General features: G+C 39.4%; 3 protein-coding genes across 5 annotated transcripts in view; 1 reads left to right on the forward strand and 2 right to left on the reverse strand.

The window, feature by feature from the left end:
• LOC103459767 (chloride anion exchanger-like) overlaps positions 1-2,679 on the forward strand; it is a 23,940-nt gene extending 21,261 nt beyond the window's left edge. Inside the window, exons 15-18 of the mRNA XM_008401580.1 lie at positions 75-141; positions 257-332; positions 978-1,191; positions 2,659-2,679. Of these exons, the coding sequence (XP_008399802.1) occupies positions 75-141; positions 257-332; positions 978-1,191; positions 2,659-2,679 (378 nt within the window). The remainder of the gene's footprint in view (positions 1-74; positions 142-256; positions 333-977; positions 1,192-2,658) is intronic.
• A 1,441-nt stretch (positions 2,680-4,120) lies between these two features.
• cbll1 (Cbl proto-oncogene-like 1, E3 ubiquitin protein ligase) lies at positions 4,121-10,557 on the reverse strand. 2 transcript variants are annotated; one of them, XM_008401498.1, is made up of 6 exons: positions 10,489-10,557; positions 8,597-8,764; positions 6,569-6,675; positions 6,410-6,493; positions 5,450-5,523; positions 4,121-5,358 (listed from the first exon to the last, which is right to left on the reverse strand). In XM_008401498.1, exons 1-6 carry the CDS (start codon positions 10,499-10,501, stop codon positions 4,374-4,376), a joined length of 1,431 nt encoding a protein of 476 aa, XP_008399720.1. In that variant the 5' UTR covers positions 10,502-10,557; the 3' UTR covers positions 4,121-4,373. The 2 variants fall into 2 exon arrangements, with proteins under 2 accessions (XP_008399720.1, XP_008399721.1); XM_008401499.1 differs by having other exon boundaries at positions 8,597-8,761; positions 10,489-10,545.
• A 2,110-nt stretch (positions 10,558-12,667) lies between these two features.
• Positions 12,668-21,234, reverse strand: part of scube1 (signal peptide, CUB domain, EGF-like 1) — a 94,327-nt gene continuing 85,760 nt past the window's right edge. For both annotated transcript variants that reach the window (XM_008401501.2, XM_008401500.2), the window contains one exon: positions 12,668-21,180. In XM_008401501.2, the coding sequence (XP_008399723.1) occupies positions 21,028-21,180 (153 nt within the window). In that variant the 3' untranslated portion in view covers positions 12,668-21,027. The remainder of the gene's footprint in view (positions 21,181-21,234) is intronic.

Consider the following 21,234-nt stretch of genomic DNA (forward strand, 5'->3'; position numbering starts at 1 on the left):
TCCCAGGTTAAGTAACTGTTCATGGCACATGTCAACTCAATGAACTATAAATCTGTGTGTTAATTATTGAACAGAGCGCAGACAACGACCACATCGTGATGGGACTGATGACGGATTTCAGATTAGAGGTTTTGGCCAAAGGTTCTTCAAAGGATCTTTAGCGTTTTGCTGGAGTTTGACTTTTCAGAAACGTTCACTGGAATCACGGTGACTTCGAGAAAACAGTATGTGGTTTTCAGACCTGTGTTCTCTGAAGACAGCCTGGCTGAAGACCATGAGAAAATTGAGAGGAAACACAAAGCGCTCCTGGAGCATGTTAAGGAAAACCTGAGGTAAGTGTTCCTGGGCTCAATCAACGCAGTCATGAAAAACACACTGAGCCATCATCCTCTAACCACTTCCTGTTGCCTTTTTCTTCATGGTTTGCACCAGTGGCATCATCTGGCTGTTGACCATGTGACTTGTGTGATGTGGAAAAATTGTTTCCACTGCAGTTTTGCAAAATAAATCAAAAAACACCTCATCCTATTGACAAAACTTTTGATCAAAAAACACGTTTTTTCCCCCCGAAATTGACACATTTCCATTAAGCAAATTTATTTTTAAAATGTCAAATTGTGCAATTATGTGGTCAATAAAAACACTGCTACTGGCTCTGACCACACAGCCAGAGCTTCAATGGAGTAGTTAGATCAAAGCATATTCATATGTTAAAATGGTCCAGTCAAAGTCCAGATCTAAACCTGATTGACAATCTGTTGCAAACTGATTCCCACAGTTGCATTCTATCCAATCTGAGCTTGAGCTGGTTTGTAAAGAATGATCAAATATTTCCACCTCTAGACTTGCAGACATGGTAGAGAAGCTGGGAGAGAATAAAAAAATAAAGGAAAAAAACATGATAATTTGCTCTGATCAGTTACATAAAATCCCAATAAAATGCATTGATTTTTGCTATAACTGTCAAAATGTGGCAGTGTGAACCTTTATTTTACTTTCTACAATGTGCAACAGAAAGGCTTAGAGAATTTGTTCTGGACTGCAAACGATGACCCTGAAGTGAACACGGAGGATCTGGAGCTGCCGGTCGATCTGAAGGAGCTTCCATTTCAGATGAACTGGAGCGCCGAGCTTCCGTCGGAGTTCAGCGCTCCCACATTGGACATTTCTGCGATGAAAGGACTCAAAATGGTAAAACAGCAAATCCACCTGCAGTCACATAATTCCACATAAGGGCCTTTAAACACAGAATGATCTGTGATTGTGACTCATAGTTTTTCTCTGATCACAGCTCTTTAGCTTGTTTCTCCACCTGCTTTTTGAGGACTGACTGCAGGGATCTAAAAGAGGTCTGGGGAGTTTTGCATATATAATTTTTTCTGATTTTCAGCCCCTTGTTACCAGCCTGTAGCTCAGGTTCCATCATGCCAGAAAATACTCAGATCATCCTGAGTTGTTGCTGAATTTTTGGAAGAAGTTGCACTGAGGGACTGGTTTGATGTTTTCTTCATGGTGGTGAATGCTGAGCATGCTCTGCTCTGGTGGTAACCTGATACTGTGGTAACCTACCAAACCAGAGGCTGTCCCGATGCTTCCTGGGCTCACATAGAAGTTCTTGATGATGCAGAAAATCGTCCTTTTATATCTGCAAATTATTCAGCCATTTCTCTCCTGAATGACCGGCTTGATGAGAAATGATGGCTTTTATTTGGATGTAACCACAACTAACACAAGACAACAATAATATTAAACACATCTGTTCTTTTATAGCCGTTAGATTTTGAAGCTTCACATGTTAAAGCCATATGTTATTCTCTCTTCAGGCACTTAAGGAATTTACCAGAGTTTACATAGTTTCATGTGACGGTGAGTTTAATTCAGTTTCTTTGAGGATTTTTCTTATTGTGTAAAAAAATGACCAGGCAGATGTGAAGACAGCTGAAAGTTGCTGATGTTATACTCCAAACCTGACAGTGATGCATAACACAATGGCCACTCGAGACAAAAGTAAGGATAGCAATGCCCGAGTCTCAAGTTGGAGTTCTTAAAAGTGACGATTTAAGTGGTGAGTTATGCAGTTTTGAGGCGGAAAGCCACAGCTTAGAGATCCAACAAACCAGAACCCTATAGAGGAACTTACAAGCACTTTACCACAGTGGTGAATTACAACAAGAACACAGGAAGGTTACAGACAGACAGAAGTTCTGCTCCAGTTCTGACCAGCATTGTTACTCTGATGTTTACAGGCAGGCGTCAGAATGTTTCTCTGCTAACTGAATTACCAGCATACTCTATATTAACCATGGTCGATCTATTCCAGATCAGATGAACTGATGAAGAAAAGCAGCCCCATCATGTTATGATGTTGGCAACTTGACATTTTCTTCCAATGTGTCATTTTAAAGAAGTACCATTCAATTCCTATTTTTCTTTTAAAATTAAGAGAAACGTAAACATTTTCTATTGGTTGTTTATATTTGCAGAAATTGTAAAAAACAGAACATACAATTAATAAAAAAAAAAAAAAAACAAGATAAAACTCACACCTTACAATAATTCACAGCTTTGTTTTGCCACATAAAATCCCAACCTGATATGCGAGTTTATGGTTGAACCTGTATTGAACTGTAAAATTTTTATTTCCTGTTGTCTTTGCAGTTGAAAGGCACCAAACTGTAGAGGAACAACCTGGAAAATCAACTCTTGGAAAAACTACCCAGGAATAGTTCAAGCAACATTAATATTTCAGTCCAGTCAATGGCTGTTACTGCTGTACATTTGGTATTTCACTGGTCATTATAAATAATTTGTATTTTTTTGTATTATTCACTGCAATAAAGTTTGAATTTTAGGTGTCAAATGATACCTAGAAAAATGTGAATTATTTTGGGTTATTTAACCTTTACTATCCCAGGTAAAATTTTTCATTTTCAACAAGAACCTGTTCAGGAAGAACGAAACCAAAAAATACATCCATCCATTTTCTTACACCCTTGTCCCTCAGTGGGGTCAGGAGGGTTGCTGGTGCCCATCTCCAGCTAACGTTCCGGGCGAGAGGTGGGGTCACCCTGGACAGGTCGCCAGTCTGTCATAGGGCAACACAGAGACACACAGGACAAACAACCATACACACACACACACACACACTCACACCTAGGGGCCATTTGGAGAAACCAATTAACCTGACAGTCATGTTTTTGTACTCTGGGAGGAAAGCGGAGTACCTGGAGAAAACCCACCATGCACAGGGAGAACATGCAAACTCCATGCAGAAAGACCGGGGCCGGGAATCAAACCCAGAACCTTCTTGCTGCAAGGCAACAGCTCTACCAACTGCGCCACTGTGCAGCCATCCAAAAATACAATCATATTCATATCATTCATATCGTCTAAATATGCTGAATACACACAAGTCAACTGTTTTTAAAAGCAGGTGCACTTTTCACATAATATGGATCTTACTGACTCAGTGAAAGTTGATATTGAACGTATTGAGTTTTGGTTTTTGCAATTTGTTCCAGCAAAATGAAACGTTGGGTTACTTAACGTAATCCCTGGTTCTTTGATAACAGAGTAGAACCTAATTTATTAAGTGTAAAATGTGTTTCTGTAAATGGAGTGAGCCAAGGTAGGACGGGTTTTGTGTATATATTTTTACGTATTTCTATCAGTTTATTCATCTGCATGAATGGAGTGATTGCCACAAGATCACAAATATCACATATTAGTCATGGAGTAATTGTGTTAAAATAGGGCTAGATTAAAAATCTCCAGTTTAATTTTTTTATTTCACTTTTTCTTAAAAAGAAATTACAAATGAAAATATTTTCTACATTTTCTAAAACTTTGTTATTTCAATCATCCCTTCTATGAGTGGAGCTGTAAAACACGCTTATAAAACAAGATGGCTGCCCTGGGTGTGGTGACATCATCCAACTATGAAAACTGAATGATTGAATTATGAAAAACTAAATCCAGATTGTCTTAAAATCAAATCTTCAAAAAAAGTTATCAATAAAATGTATTTATCACCCAGCACTATGTTTAAATAGTAAACTAATGAACCTAATACAGGAGACGATTTCATTAAATTACCATCAAACAAACGGGAGAAAACATCTGCTGTTGAAAATTTATTGAATTGTTTTAACATCAGTTAATGTAGGTGACATCAGTCGACATATATACAGATTTTTAACGTCATTAAAAAACTGAAGTCCATCTTTTGTCAGGGTCTATAATCTGTTCAGTGTGGAGCTGAGCTCAGCGTGTGGAACAGATTCCTCCCGTCACCCGGAGCCTCACTAACATCACTCACACTAGCTATGAAAATGAAATGACACTGACTGTTACCCTGGCAACCAGCTGGCAGCTTACTGGTAGTACGGCCTGTAGCGGCTCTGGTCTGGGTGGTGTGGCCCTGGCATCTGACCCTGGGGCGGGGGCCCCTGCATCCGGGGCGGCGGTCCTCTGGGGGCGGGCCACATGCCGGGGCTCAGGCCCCCCGGCTGGCTGAAGGGGGGGCTCAGGGTGCCCTGGTCCTCAGAGAACTGCTGCATGGAGGAGGGATTATAGTGATGTGGTGGGGGGGCGTTAACAGGAGGGCCGCTGTGCTGCGGTGGAGGTCCTGGAGGCGGGTGGTTGATATAGGGGGGGATCTGGCCCATGATGTGCCCAGGTGGGGGGGTTATGGGCGGGGGAGCTGCTGACATGGGCGGTGGGGGGGCCTGGTTGTACACCATGTGTGGGGTCCCAGAGGCCTGGGCAGGATGCTGCATGGGGTGGCTGATGGGCGGCGGAGGAGGAGGAGGCGGGCCAAAGTTATGCTGCGGTGGCGCCATCATGTGGTGGGAGTGCGACACCACAGGCGGCTGACCGGGGTAGTCCCCGGGGTGGTGGTGGGGGGGCTGGCCGGGGCCGGGCCCTGCGGGGTGGGGGTCCCGGGATGACGAATCATCATGGATGGGCACCGTGATGAGGTTGCTGTGTTTGCGGGTGGTTACCGTGGAGATGCGGAAGGTCTCAGGCCCCAGAGGGGATGGCGGCGGAGGGCCGTCGTGGGGGCTGGGCGGCGGCGGCTGGCTGTAGGGCGGCAGTGGCGCCGGCAGGTGGACGTGGCTCTTGGGGATGTGGGGCGGCGGCACACGGAAGCGCTCCGGCACGTCGGGCGGTGGCAGGTGGACGGGGTCCTGGCGAGACGACTTGGTCCTCATGTGGCGGTGGTTGACGTGCGCCTGCAGGTCGCGCTGGGACAGGTAGGTGCGTTTACAACTCGACACGATGCTGCACATGAAGAGCGAGCCACGCTGGCACTGCTCGATGCGCTGCACCGGCTCTGTGCAGTTGTACATGTTAAGCCTGGGAACACACACACACACACACACAGCAGACATGACCAAGGGAACTCAGAACAGGGACTGGACTCATCTGTCAGGAAACAGCGCCTCACCCTGGACACATCTTCTCTCCTTTCTTCTCGTGCAGCAGAGCGCAGTCGTAGCAGAAGACATGTTTACAGGGGATCTGAGAGGTTAGAGAGGAGAGTCACAACTGAAAACAACTCATTCATTTCAATCTTTCAAAAAATATAACTGTTATTAACCCCAGAGTGGTTGATTTTAAATGGTTTTTACTATTCAGACTCCTGCTACCAAGTCTAACAATAAAAAGTTGACTGGACAATACGGCTGAAAGACTTACACCAGTGTTCCATATCAGTCGATGTAGAGAATTATTTAATGTTTTTTGGTTTTATATATTTGAAATACTGACAACCCTGACCATCCTCTTCAGTCAGAGGCTTCTTCAACTGCACCGTAGTACAGACTGCTGCAGGAGACGTTACCTGCCCACAGCTGTTATTGCTATGTACAATGACTGAAGAATTTTGAATTCGATGACATTTAATTTCCCTTTATGATCAATAAAGTATTATCAAATTTGAATGATCTCTCCTGGACGCCCTCATGTGAATGGAGCATCCAGTTTTTACTCAGTTCTGTTTTTTATTTTCAATCAGTTTTGAGGTACAGTGGTGAAACCTTACTCAATTGACGCCGCTCACCATGCTAAGCTCATTGCGAGTTGTTGAGCAACTAAAACCTTTCCTCTACCTACACCCCCCCCGGATGCTGCACAGTTCTGGATCGGAAATACCTTATCAAAGCAACCGAGCTAGGGGCTGTTGTCAAGGCAACTGGGGCAAGCTTATTGCCTCCATGTGACTCGAAAAAGTTGCAGTAAATCAGGGAAAAGGAGCCCAGGCCATTTACCCAGGCAGAAATGTGGGAACTGTATCACTTTGATACAATAACTTAGATACAATAACGAACGGATGAATCTGACGTTTCAACAAAACGACTGAACCAAAATGAGTCTTTGATCCCATTCTCATCTTTATATTGCATACCATCCGTCCGTACAGCTGAATGGGGAGACCACATTTGTCACAGAAGTGAATCGGGACTCCATCTCTTTCACCGATCAAGTTCAACTGTTGGCAAAGTAAAAATGAGCTTTAGTATCAAACAACAGGATCAATGCAATAACTGGTCTACAGGTAACGCACCTTATAGTCCCAAAAAAGCGGCTGTGGAAATCTCCTCTGACTCCCGAACACATCGCCAGCTTTAGTGCAACAGTCAAAGCGCTCCTCTTGCTTGAAGTTGAATTTATCTGGCAGATTTTAGAGAGACAGTATGAAGCAGGGCTGACAGACTGGAAGATCTTTAGAGTCGCAGACCAGGAGCAAAAATATTCCATGGCAGATGTATAAATATTCACATGGAGTTGAACAACATTCAAAAACAATGACAGAAAAAGTTAATGATTCCTGAGAAGACAAATAAATAAATAGATTTGTCTTGACATTACAATCATTGAAGTATCAGCTACACTCTGTATTTCAAAGAGGTACCAGGTTGTTCATGACTCTCCAACAAGCCATCCAATCAGATGGCCAGCATCTATAAAGGTCTCCACACAATAAAATGTTGTAATTTTGGTCCACATAATGTACCGTATTTTCCGCACTATAAGGCGCATCGGATTATAAGGCGCATAGAATAGACGCTACAGTTAGAGATGCCACCTGTCCCTTTGGTCCGTATTCTATGGACCAAAGGGACATTATTACACAATGTGGATGTGTAATAACAAAGTAGTCCCCGAGTACTTTATATAGTAGGCTGCCCCAGTTATTGTTTCACTCAGGGTGTTGGTGTTGCGATATTGTGCCCGACTGCTTTCTGGGTAACACAGACCAACCGACACACTGACGCCGCAGTCTCTGTCTCTCTCCCCCCTCCCCTGGTTTTAAATGTATAGTATGGGGGCTGGTCCCTTGGTAACCTTAGTCGAAACACCCCGGATGAATATCTAAAGCCACTTTGTTAACATAAAGAATGTCAACAAAACAGTCCGACTCCGGTCGGCGAGGAGAGCCTTCCGCGACTGGGCCGGGCGATGGTCACCCTTCTCCGTTCACGCACAGCATGTTTGTGGAGAACGTGGTGCTAAATGACCTGCAGACGACCTGATTGGTCGATAGGTCAGTCAAACCTTATTAACAAACCAGCGTTCTGACAACTAGCCCAGCATGCACAGAGCGCTTCTTCTTCTACGGGCGAAAATGAAGTCGGCGGCTGCTTACCGTAGTAGCTAGACCTGTTGTGGCTTAATATTGGTCCATATATAAGGCACACTTGATTATAAGGCGCACTGTCGGCTTTTGAGGAAATTGAAGGTTTTTAGGTGCGCCTTATAGTGCGGAAAATACGGTAAATCAGAACGGCAAGAAACATTTTACGAGCCAATTATCAAAAAGTCGTATCAAAACAGAGAAGAAGTGAGCAAATTTTAGCGTAGCATCTCAGCCAACAGCTGGTGCCAACAAACCAATCTCTAAACTCTGCCCAGTTAAAGGCAATCTTCACAGTTTTTATAATCAGATATTGTGAGATTAGGATAAGTTTGAAAATATTATCCAAAGAGGGTTTCTACTCAGGTTTTTAAGCAAAACTTCCATCCATTTCCAGACTGAAATTTCCAAAGGATGGAACGAAGAAAGGAATGTAGGAAGAGACAACATTAGACATTGAAACAGATTATAGTCTCTAAAATCTGATTTTTCAATCATCCATATTTATCCTGGCATTGTAAATATGGAATTAAAATGTTGCACGTTTTCAGACCTCTCAAAAATGTGCAGAAACCTTTATTACACATAAAACCTTTTCCATTCACAATCATAACCCCAGGTCACTAATGGCATGTGGCTCACCAACAGACGACTGGTCTAAGAAACAATTCAATAAAAACTGCATTCATCTATGGTGACAACAATCAAACGGTGCAGATGATTTTTTGCACTTTTACAAAGTAAACTTCCCAACTCGTTCAAATCTTGAACTTAAATGCACAACAATTTGAAATCTTTTCATTCATCTCCGCTGAAACTATTAAATCAGACATAATAGCATTCTCAATAAACAAATGTTACAATTCTCGACCCGTGGTCTGTGTTAAAACTCAACGGTTTACAGGGCGCCCCGAGCGGCTGCAGAGTTGGCTCATGCCTTGGGCCGGCTCTGCTTACCGTCCTCTCCAGGTTCGGGTTTACAGGGCCTGATGCCGGGTCTCTGGATGCGGGGCGGAGGTTTGCTCCTGAGGGGCGGCTTGGACAGCAGCTTAATGGGAATCCGTCTGCGAACGTCCAGGTCACTCAGACTCCCCGAGCCGTCGCCGCCTGGGAGGTCATTTTCTGCTGATGATGAAGGAAAAGAAGATGAACAGAAAGAAACAAAACCGTACAAACAAGATTCTGGGTATATGACTGTCAAAACTGTAAGATTCAAACAATAACAAAAAGATTTTGGTTATACAAGATGAGGAGAAATAGAAGAAAATAAGCAAATATCACAACTGATTGGCAAGGCAATATTTTTGATATATTCTTACTATGTCAATTTTATCTCATGTCATGCAGTCCTAGAAAAAACGTCTTCATTCAAAATGCAACAGGCCTTCTGAAGGACAGCAGGCAGACATTCCTGACACCTGCTGTCTTTTTCAGTAAACACTCAGAGCTAGCACTGCAGCTCACGCCAATGACAACACTCTTTGGTGTGGAAGTTGTTCCTGAGTGAAGATGACTCAGCTTTTTTTCCAGCATAAGTGAGGTTTAATAATGACTTCAATTCATTTTAGTGTCCTGAGCACTAAAATAAATTAGCGCTGAATGTCTAAGAAACTTCTAGAAAGGAAATTATTTTTTCAATCCACAGTTAAAATGTTGTGTAATCACATTATCTTTGTTTAAAGAAAGATAGAGAAATATTTGGTACCTACAGAGATTTAACACACATTATGTGAAATCAACTCTGCTCCCAATATGAATTTAGATAAAAAAGGATTCTTTGTAGTCGAGTTGCAAAAAAAATATTGGAATCCATGAAGTATTTTTGAATTTAAATCGAATGCTTTTGTTATCTAACATAACAGTACATTTTAGTAAAAAATAAAACACAGGCGTTTATTTGTAATTATTTTTTATACCTCTTTGCAATTATGTGCTACTTTGTGTTTGTTCTAATCTCAAATTGGTGTGAACTTTAAGGATTATGTGATCATATAAAAATAAAAGTAGCTTGTTTATAAATTACAACGGTAGTGTAAAAATATTACTTATTATTATACAACTGTATCCGAATAGTAACACTCTATAAAATGTTACCAATAGATTACCAATTTTATAATAATGGTTAAAATTAGAACAAACATGCAAGACCACTAGAGTACAATAATTGTACAGTGGATTAATACGCTTGATAGCTGTGTTAGGTCCATCTTATTTATGTCAACATTCATTTTAAAAGCACTTTATCCTTGTTTTTAATCGGGCATCAATGTAACTACCCCAGCCGCTTGGAACAACTACCGCATAGGTTACCAATTGATTCCTGACACCGACAGGTTCACATAGTGTTACATTATAACCACAGAAAACAGACAAATCGAAATGATTTTACTGTGTAATACAAATAACACGACTCAACAATAGTGCAGGGGACGAGTTAACTTAACGTAGAGCATTAGCCGCATTTGCTAACATTGGTCAGGTAGCATTAGCGGCCTAACGCTGTACGAACCAATTTAACTCCAACTATCGTGTGAACATAAATCACCAATGTGAGGAGTGGTGATTAAACAACGCGCTGTCTATTATAACAGAAAACTATATAGGCCGTCAGTCTGAACGCTATCTGTGCGTCAGTATAATGATGCACTTTGCATGACTATGTCTCTAAGCATTTTTAGCTTCCTGTAACTACAACAGAGCACTAAGAGGCAACGATACGTCTCAGGAAAGCCATTTCTTAAATGGTGGTTTGTTTTAGCCCAAAAATGCACTACAGAGAAATAAAACGGTTGAAATAAAGACAAAAAACAAACTTTGTTAATAGCGGCTCGGGCTAGCAGTTTGCTTACCGCCTTGGTCCATGATCCAACTAGTGAACGCAATGCATTATGGGATATGGACGACTGGCGGAAAGGAAATGGAATGGAAGGAAGGACAAAAAAATATATAAAAGTAATTTTTATTTAGATGCAAAATATGTAACAATATGTGGTAAATAACACTGCCGGTTTACGGAAATTCTTTTTAAAGAAATGTAGTACGGTCAATAAAGTATACAAACTGAGACAGAAATAAAACAATAAATAAAATAATCAAAACAAATAAAAGTATGGGGAACAAAACAATATATAAAGACATCAATAATGAAGCTGCACTTCACCAAACAGAATCATATTAAGGATATCCACACCTACATATTTTGACGAATTAATGGGAATACCGTATGCTGCCACAAGATGGCAGTCATGCACAGCAAACCACCCGCAGTTCCGCAGGTTTGATGTAAATCCAGGTCATTTTGGAAAACCAAACAATGACCTGGGTGGCTTTTTAACCTCTTCAGCATATTGAAAATTGATAGTTTAGCATAATCTCTTTTTTGGCTGATAATTGTAAAGCTGTCATAAACAGTTCACAATCACTAACTGAACTTTTATTGAAGAACAGAAAACAAGAAGAGAAAGGAAATGATCTGTGTCTTGTCTTGCTTGTTAAACTGGGAGTTGTGCCACCACACAGAGCTGCTTGAGCTGTGAACCATTGTCTTTCTGAACTTTTGGTTGTGTAACATTTATTGGTTCAAGGGATGAATGCAGCCAACATTTTCCGGAGCCTCTTTCCTGGCATAAAACAAACAATCTGGATTTCAAAGCAGGGGAGACAGAAGAGTGGTCAGAAAGCAGAGCGTCAGATACGATTCAATCGCTGGTGAGATCTTTGTGTAGTCAGGGATGAGCAAAAAGTCTGTCTTAAACCTGCTTGAATCGTCTGAGCAATTTGTAAATCATCAAAGTTTTGATGGTTATGGGGATTTTAAGAAATATCTTTTCAGTTACATTATAAGATGTTATTGTTTATTGAAATTTTACAGAATGATGTAGAAGTAAATCAAGAATCCAAGCAAAACACTGAAGGACAAATAAGATGTCTAATATGCATACTCACATGAATGTTTGCTTAGAATATATAAATGGCAAAATTCTTCTGAAATAATAGAAGCTACCTTATGAAAAAATAAACGGAGGTATGGCTGGTCTTCAGACAAGTTGGACCTCAGCTGAGGAAGCAGTCTGAGTCTTTTTGGGTCAGAATATTTTCTATCCTAGTTTTTAGTGGTGAAAATAAATTGATATGAAAGTAAAATTCAGACGAAATAGAAATTTGCATACCAAACCAACTAACTGATCTGATCAAAAGGTGGAATGTTTGTCAAAGATTATCTGTTGGATGTTCTATGAGAACAATGTGAAACACAACTTTTCACAGTTTTCATTGTTAATCGGGGGCCATTAAATACCCAGGAACATTAGCTTTTAAATAAAAATGAATAAATAAATAAAATCTATGAAAGAATTTAACAGCCAGAGCTAAGAAATAAATTCCAGTGCAGTATCTCTTTATAAAGAGAAACATTCTTGTGATTATCAGAAATATGTTCTTGTTTAAACAGGAAAGTAAAATGTTGGCACCCAACATGTCAGAGAGTTGTCCAGAAGAAACAGAGTCAGAGGAACAATTAAAAAAAAGGGTTGTAATCTGTCATCAGTATGGATTTTTGCACTGTAAAAACACAAAATTTTACCAAGCATTTTTGTCTAATTTCTAACTCAAATATCTTATTATGCTTGAAAAAAGACAAAACTAACTAAAGTAACTTTTCAGCAAGACATAGGGGCTTGTTTAGAATCAATAATTCTTGAATATTGATAAAACATACTAATTCCTTTCTTGTTTTCTATATTTGTTTTTAACTTGAAGGGTATTTCTTTTGCTATGTATATATCATCGAAATGAGAAAATTATTTGCGATAGCAAGATATGAAACCGATTTGTTTACAACAAAAAAAAATGCACTGCATCTCATTGTAATGGTAAACAATCTATTTCCCAGCTCTGGCAGTTTTATGTTTCCATATTAATCATCATAAATTTTATTTGGCGACGTGGAAAAAAAAAAAAAAACATACATATTTTCAGCCGTAGATGGAGCTCTGAAGATTTCACACAAAGTCACGACAACATCTTGGCTGTTTATTCTGCTACTGTTTATTGGACTTGTTCAGTACTGGAGTTTCACGGAGCAAACAACGGCCACAACACTGTGTTACAGTTTCTCTCTTTGGGTACAACCAACTAACACAAAGTTCAAATTATTCTTATACAAAAAGGGACTAAAGTAGACATGGACTGTTTTTCTCTTTTCACAGAAACACCACCCGGTCAACACACACACCGCACATAACCTCACGACTCTCATCCATGCAACATGCACACGCCCATCCAGGGTGGGATACATTCTCCAATTTATTGAGTTATTTTGGACATTTCTTGATCCCATTTTTTTCCACCACTTTCCATGAAACGGTGCTCATCCTTACAACAGAAAGATGATTATCAGTTTGCAGCTGCTTTGTTAGCAAGACCTGGAGCAGGAACTTATACCAAGCACTTACATTACATTTCTAAGTTACATTACCTAACGGAGAAATTATCAGCCAGTGATAGAAAAATGACTTTGGATTTGGTATATAGATATATTTGTATTTTTTTGCTAAAATTCCATATTTTGGATTTCAAGCCAAAACTAAGACCAGAAAGTCCACACTCAGTTCCCGTGTGGAACCATAGTTGTGGTTCTGAATGTTTCAGACGATTAACTTTAACAGTTTCCCATGACCACAAAGTGTTTTGCAAAGCCCAAGCTTTCAGATTAATTTCCTACCTTCCAGTCATCAGCTTTGCTTTGGTACGCTCTGTAACAACTGGCAGAGTCTTAAAAGTCCATCATTCCTCTTTGTGCGTGTGTGTGTGGGTTCTGAACTCGAATTCAGATCATCATTAATTAAAATGGGTTTTTTTGTGGACAAATGCAGGAATTCTGGTCGGGTGGTATGTGCCAAACAGTCAATCAAGGTATTTGGTTGTGAAACCTGGACTGAAACGAGCGGGTGGAGGCCAGGGCTTTGAGAAAGTAACCAGAGTAACGAAAGCAACAGAGCATACACACACTGGGGTGTTTGTCTTCATTCCCCCCAAAATATTCACTGCATACGTTCCTTGTAGGGTTGGAACTCGGGGTGTAACAATACATTCAGCTCACAAGACGTGACGCACAGTCAACGAGTCAAGTCTACGTTTGGCGTCCCTCCCAATGCCAAAAGAAAAAGTAGAATCCTGCTTTTTGTCATTTCACAAACAGAGCAAAACGTTGATAGTGTTTTATTAGATCTGTGCTGGGATTAGAACTGTCCTGTTGAGCTTTGATTAATACAATAACTTCAGATTTTAAAGCATGGACAGTTAAATGTAATTCAAATTCCTTCAAAATTCATAATTTCTCTTCACTGAAGCTGTGAGTCACATGTTAACTCCAGCGCCTTTCCTACTCTGCTTCACAAAAACACTAAAGACATCTTATTTCTTGTCTTTAAAAAAAAGACAAAAATATTAAAGATAATATCACAAATTGTGTTTCATGTAGTCGGTAAGCAGTCTGAAGTAAGTTTTTCATTTTCCAACTGCAGATTTGAAGCTGCATTAACAATTTAAAATGACTAAGAGCCTCAATCAGACACAAGCAACATTTAGCGCACTCTCTTCAAAACAATAACTGGGTTTATTTTACTTCTATGGATCTGTTCTGGCCATAATCTTCCTGCACAGTTCTCATCTCCTGCCAGGACTCCGCCTGGGATTTGTCCCATAGAGAGGGATTTCTGTGGCAGAATTTCAACCGGGCCAATCAGAGAACAGAAGAAGTTGTGAACGATGACATTGAATAAATGTAATCAATAAGCAACAGTATGTTTTTCAGTTTATTTTGTTATTGTACATTGTGATTTAAAACAAGCCAACATCTGTATTCTGTGCACATGACTCACAGACCTCGACATAAAAAAAAACATCTTGTTTTGCTGTTTGTTTTTGTGGGGGATTTTATTCCCCCTTTAAAATAAATTAAAACAAACCTAACATTTGGCTTCTTTCTTTTTCCTGTTTTTACCAAGCGTACACCAAACCGCAGCCCAGAAACCATGGTATGTGCCCAGCAGTGATGCTAGTATTGTTACACCCCTGATACGTTTGTCTTCCAGTCCTATTAAGTACAAGCCACAATTGTCTCCGGAAGCTCCGACCCAAAGGTCCATGTAAAGGACTGGGACTGGGACTGGGAAGGCTGCTGAATCTGTCAAAGCACTAGTTTGATTTCATGAGGTTAGCGCTGAGGGTTCTGAAGAATTTGATCTTTGGCGATTACTGCGTGACTCTTAATATTGCCATGTGGGAGAGGTAAGAACCTCGAGGCATTTCCACTCAGTTTGCCATGTTTACAGACGGGACAGTGTCAGTATGGCTGAATTTAGTGAGGAAATAAACCTCTGAACTTTAACTGGAAAAACAAGCAAATCTGTTGGGACCAAAATATGATAAAATGATGGTAAAATATGACAAATAAAAACTCCTCTGGCCTACTTGCATAGGTGTGAACATTTTGGAGCTAACGCTTTGCTAAAGCACCTCATCATCCAATTCCTCAGCCGATATAAATGATGAAGAAATGTGAGGAACCTGAAGTAAAGTTCCCTGATTTTTGCCAATTTTCCAGTCAGTTTGTAGAAAATGATAAAAATGTTAAATTACATTCGCACAGTATTATTTACTTTGGAGTTAAAAGGTAATCATCACCTTGCAATTTTCTGCTAATTTTTTTTCTTGTTTCCAAAACTATTTCGGTCAATAGACCAGATTTCATTGATTCATTACAGCGAGTCATTCAGGCTGTGAAACAGCAACGTCTCCTCGTTTGTGACCCTCAGGATGATTTAGTGACGCCCTGGACCAGAATTCAAGAATGCTGTGAGTTTAGTTTACCAGCCCAGGTGGTTGATGCAGATACATGTTTGGGAAAATGTTAGGCACCAATTTACACCAACACGAGGCCTTTCAAAAAATATACAGATATATTAAAGTCTTTAGAAAAAAGCAAGATTCAACTCAAAGAATTACTTTTTCATCAACCAGGTGTTTTGAAAATACACACACGCACACACACGCATACGTACACACTATCAAAATTAGACGAAGATAATCAACCTGAACATTTTGGGATATTGTATACTGTTATTGTTTTTTGACCAGGCAAATTCTGTGAAACCGTTTTTGCAGCTATACAATAATTTACAGATTCCTTTTCTGGCTAAGTCAGACAGCTTTGCTTGATTCATTCAAATATTGCATGTTTAGCTTATTGTTGAGCTCAGGTAAAATGAAGCAAAACCTTTTTATACTTTTAATAAAAAATAAAAATAACGTTGAACATTTTTGTGGCCCCTGATTACTTTCAACTTGACATATTTGGCCACAATGTCAACAGGTTTGGACACAACCGGTGTACAGATTTCTATCGCCATTTTCTTTTAAAACATATTTTTCTTTCAACAGATTTGTTTGGATTATAAAGTGTAAACTTGAATTTTTGAGTTATTTGTTTCTTTTGAATATCCCTGCTTGGTATTTTATCAGATGTTTGGAGACATCTGTTAAAATGAGCCACAGATAGAACAAAACTGGTCATTGCTACCAACACAAACTGTAATGATGGCAAAAGAGTGACATATCTAGTGATAGGACCGTGTTTCAGTATATTTAGCTTACTAAATGGGAAAGAGACATTTTCCATAGTATCCATACAGTCATGGGAAAAACCTAAGTACACATTTGATGTTTCTGTATTTCAAAGGGAAGCAACTTTCAGCCATTGCCAATCAAAAACACTTAACTGACCAATAGTAAGTACGTCAACTTCTACTAACAGAGGAGCTTTGGCAGATAGATAGCCTGGAGCGTACGGTCTGTGTTTACATGGAGCCGTGATGGAAAGGCATCAGAATAACTTTAGGGAAGCCACCGCCACCACTTGTAAATCAAAGGAGGACTGTAAGGGCAGGCAAGGACCGTCATTCAGCCACGAGAAGGATTACTCACAAGTGGAAAACATTTAGGAGCGTTTTCAGTCTTCCTAGGGACTCAAGGGTCTCAGTTAGCAAATGAAATGCTACCGTTCATGGAGACACAGCTGGACCACAGGATCTTTCCATGTTTTGTACCCCAAACTATCGTAGAGTCCAATTCAAAGTCATCTGTCTGATAGTTAGGCTAGACTAAGCTAAGATAGACTAAGCTAATTAGACAGACGAGATGAGTTTAGCTGTGTGACCACATGATCTGTTTTTTTGGGAGACCAGATAAATACCCAGAGTGGAAAAATAAAAAAATGCTGGTTTCATGTTTCAGTGTGTACATATGAGCTGTGTCTCATTTGATACGATGACGACGTAGCTCTATCTCTCTATGTATCCCGAATGCACCTTTCTTTCACCAATAAACATGGTGCCGTTCGGTGTTGTTTGGTGTTCTTTGCATCGTTCTGTGACACTGTTACATCACCACCCACTGGCCCGGCAGAGGTACTACAGCGTCTTCTGTTGTGCTGGATCCGACTGTGTGGATGAGCATTTTTTTTCCTCAATCGCTTATGAAAATTGACCATGTTTGTAATGACACAATTCCCCTACAATGGTACGACAGATTGATTAAACAATACCGAAGACAACATCTAATCACGATTGCAACTAATGGTGTTTCAACAAGTATTTAGTTTTTCCTACAAATGTATAGTCTGTGGCTGAGTGGAAGCTGTGTTAGCTAGCAAGCATTCAGGTGTTAAAGACAAGGGAGCTAGCATAACAGGAAACACAGCTATCATACTTATAACCACCATATGTGGTACACTTGAAAACAACACAAAAAAGCTAACACAAAAAATATTATTGTTTTTTTCTCCCCAACATGTCAAAGTAGAAAATTCAAGTGCAATTAATGTTCCAAATATTAGTTAAGTCACATACATTTCTCTCTAAAGTAACACTTTGTCGCTTCTAGGTAGTTTATCTCTTGTTATATATTTATTTTTCATAAAAAGAAAAAACAAATCTGTGTTATCTGTTCATGTGCTAAGATGGATGAAGCACAGGCTAAGGCGGAATTGTTGGGGTGTAATTAATTTGTCACATTTAAGTACTTTAAGCGCATAGATCTGCTCATCAGCCCAGCAAAGTAATGAATGCTGTATGAATACACCTGTGCACTCTCTTTGTGGGTCAGTTCATAATGACACATCATGACTCTATGACTGGATATGCCTGTGCATTGTTCAGACATATCCCAATGTTCGGTAACAACATGACAACATAACAGAAGACAGAGCAAAGCATTGCTAATACTAAACGAACGTTGAGGAGTTGGGGGAAAATGTAAGAAAATAAAGATTAATGGACACAGCAGCAGCTGATATTGGTTAGCTAATAGAAGCCTGTTGTTATTACTATTAATCCAGTATTAATATTATTCTATTAGAACCACTCTATAATAAAACAGACTGTATAATGAAAGCTTAATTACATATTTCAAAGAGGCTGTGACAATGCTTAAAGGGATAGCTTGGATCTTTTTGAAGGTATTGCAAATATTATTATTCTTACCCATGGTAGGTACAGTAATAAGAATATGTCATATTGCAGTGAGTTTGAAAAAAAAAAGGAACTAAGTAAGAGTAATAGCTAGCCAGATGGAGCGCATGTTTAAGCTCTTTAAAAATATTCATGTCTCATTGAGTGCAACGCCATATTAGTGGAGATTAACCCTTTCACACTTTCTTTGTTATGTCTAACAATCTATGGAACTGAAGTTACATAGGATCAAACTGCATCAATCCACCAAATCAGCTGATCATATGTTAGCAAGACTAATAATTACCCCAAAACTACAACACCTGGAAGAGCACAGGACTGTACTGATTCAGCACCGATGTGAGATCTAAAATGTTTAAATGTGTTTTGGAGAAAATCCATTGAGAAATTCAAATATAAAGGATTTTAAATTATTAGAATTAACCGTAAGATTTAAAGGGATCTGCAAATTCACTTTGTAATATCCAAATAACACAGACACAATTTGATGCTATGCACAAGTACGACTCAGTAGGTAATAACCACTTATCTATGATTACCATTTAGCTCAGCTAGTTAGACTTGGGCCCCTCTCCCAGGAGTAAATGGATGTAGAACAGACGGATAAATAGCAGCTAATGAAGCAAACTAATGCAGCATCAGTCTGAAACAACTTACTTAAACTTTAGAGTACTTGGATAGAAGTAGTCCGGCTTACTAAACAGCAACAAATCAAACAATGGCCTTTTTGGAAATGTAAACTTTTAGTATTGACTTCTGTAATGTTTAAATGAATAGTTTCAATTTGAGTTGTTGCCTCACAGATGTTCCAGAGCTGGAAGCCTTCTAGAAAAGAGAGAATTCACAAAGAAACACAGTCTCCATTACTTGCTGCGATTTGTACAGACTAACTGGACTCACAAAGCAGTTTGCACTAAATACATGAAAGTGATTGAAGAAATGATCCCTTTTTATCTTAGCAGGCAGTTATCTCTCAAGCCTCAAGTACAATGGATGCAGAATGGATCAAAGGGAAAAGTTGACTATTTTATCATTTCAATTAAAGGAGAACTCCAGGTTGTGACCTGACAAGACATAGCTTTAGCAACATTTGACTGGAGGAACAATGTCACAGTGGTGTTTTTCACATCAAGATGTTATAGTAAAAAAAAAAAAAAAGAATTATGCATTCCTTTAATTGATTCATTTTATGATGGTAATATTTTATATGTAATCCATGCAAATATACTACAAATGTATTGTAACTATAAATGTGAGAATAAGAAAGAAAGGCTTGTGTGTAAATACAACTTGCCAGTTTTTACCTTAATAAAAATAAAAAGAGCAGATATTTCAGTATTCAAGGGTACCAAACAGTTTGCTCTGGTTGCAAATTAGAGAAATATACGTAAATATGAGCAGGTTTTGCCTTAAATGCATGCATAATGGCTCAACTAAATGTGTGTAAACTGCTTCAGCGTCAGGGAGATGATCAGCATCTCCCTGACGCTGATCAAACAGATCTGATTTTGCAGAATTAAAGGGACACACATACTCTTGCTTGCAAGCATTTAGCATTTGTAAATGTTTTTCTTTCGTTTTCCACCAACTCATTGCAATCTGACATCCGTCTACTCCAGGAAAACCGTTACTTTTCTCACAGAATGTCATTTCAAAAATCCAAGCTATCCCTTCTCAGTGACTTCACAACTGCACATCCTTTCAATGTGACATCTTTAGCCATGAGCACCTTCCATAGCATAAACACTGGACATGGAAGAAACAGCTAGCATGACTGCAATGGATGAAACTATCATTATTTGCAGAAACCTAAAGGTGGTCATAAAAACATATTTATGATCCAGACAATGCTACAGGTTATATTTTACACATTTTGGACCATTGATTCTTTTGCTTGCACTTCAGAATTATGTGCTTCTCTTAGATTTTTACATAAAATCCTGACAAACTAAAATGAAGGGCAGGGGGTGTGAATACTTTTGCAAAGAACTGCCTTTAGTCAAATCTTTTTTCCCCTAAAATAACGCTTTCTCACCAATGTGGTTGAGACATGGCAGTTTGAAATGATGAAGTATAATATAATAGTTATACTAGTGTAAATCAACACCTTCTTTACAAAATTCTTGACCACCAATTTCCTTTTGTCTCCAGCTTATGTAGGCTAGTATATCGAGTAAATTGCTGTAAGTGTTGTTTCTATTGGACAATCATTTTTAGCTAGTTAGCTAGCGAGCTAGCTAAACTAACTAGCCAGCAATCTAGCTAGCAAGCTAGCTTGATCACACTATCAGCTCAAAATAAGCGCATAAATTAATCAACAGTTTATGTTTATCAGCATTTGAGGAATAAAGATACTTTTAGACATAGTAAAATGATCTTACTAAGATCAGCTATTGAGTTCACTATCACAACATTTAGCATCATTAACACTGTGCTTTCCATCTGTAGGGCATTCATTAAAACTATAGATGTTTTTACATTGGTGTATTCAGGGTTATAACTCTCTTTGCTGAAATATAAGGAACAAATATATTACAAAATTAAATACTAATGCAAATTTCTACAACACAATAATTACTGGCCTCCAAAAACCTATACTTGTCAAACTTTGGATGTTTAAGTGTACAGTTACTATAAAGGGTGGGGTTTACAGTTCTGTATTCAAGACGTTGAAAGGCATCATGTGACAACAGAGATTGAGGACAGGTACAGAAAATCTGGATTTTTCGCCACAAATTGGGCGAAATCCTGAATGCGGGCAGAAGATGATCAGGGATTCAGTGTTACATGTAGGTCGGAGGGTCTGGAGTGACGCAGGATCACAAGGGTCTAACAAGAAAGTGCAAGAAGATTTTCAGTCTAGCTGTATGGTCGCAGGAACCTGGTCACTTTGGACCGCAGCAGCTTGATGAAGGAGCGAGGGAACATCTCTTTGGACTCTGCACTCGTGTACTTAAAGTAATTCTGGGGGTGGGCGAGTACGTCAAACAGGGCTTTTATTAACTTCTTGTCCTGTCAAACAAAAGAGGCATAAACCATAAAAACTGCTGCACATAGAAGGTTAGA

Source organism: Poecilia reticulata, linkage group LG23, assembly GCF_000633615.1.
Source record: "Poecilia reticulata strain Guanapo linkage group LG23, Guppy_female_1.0+MT, whole genome shotgun sequence".
NCBI lineage: Eukaryota > Metazoa > Chordata > Actinopteri > Cyprinodontiformes > Poeciliidae > Poecilia > Poecilia reticulata.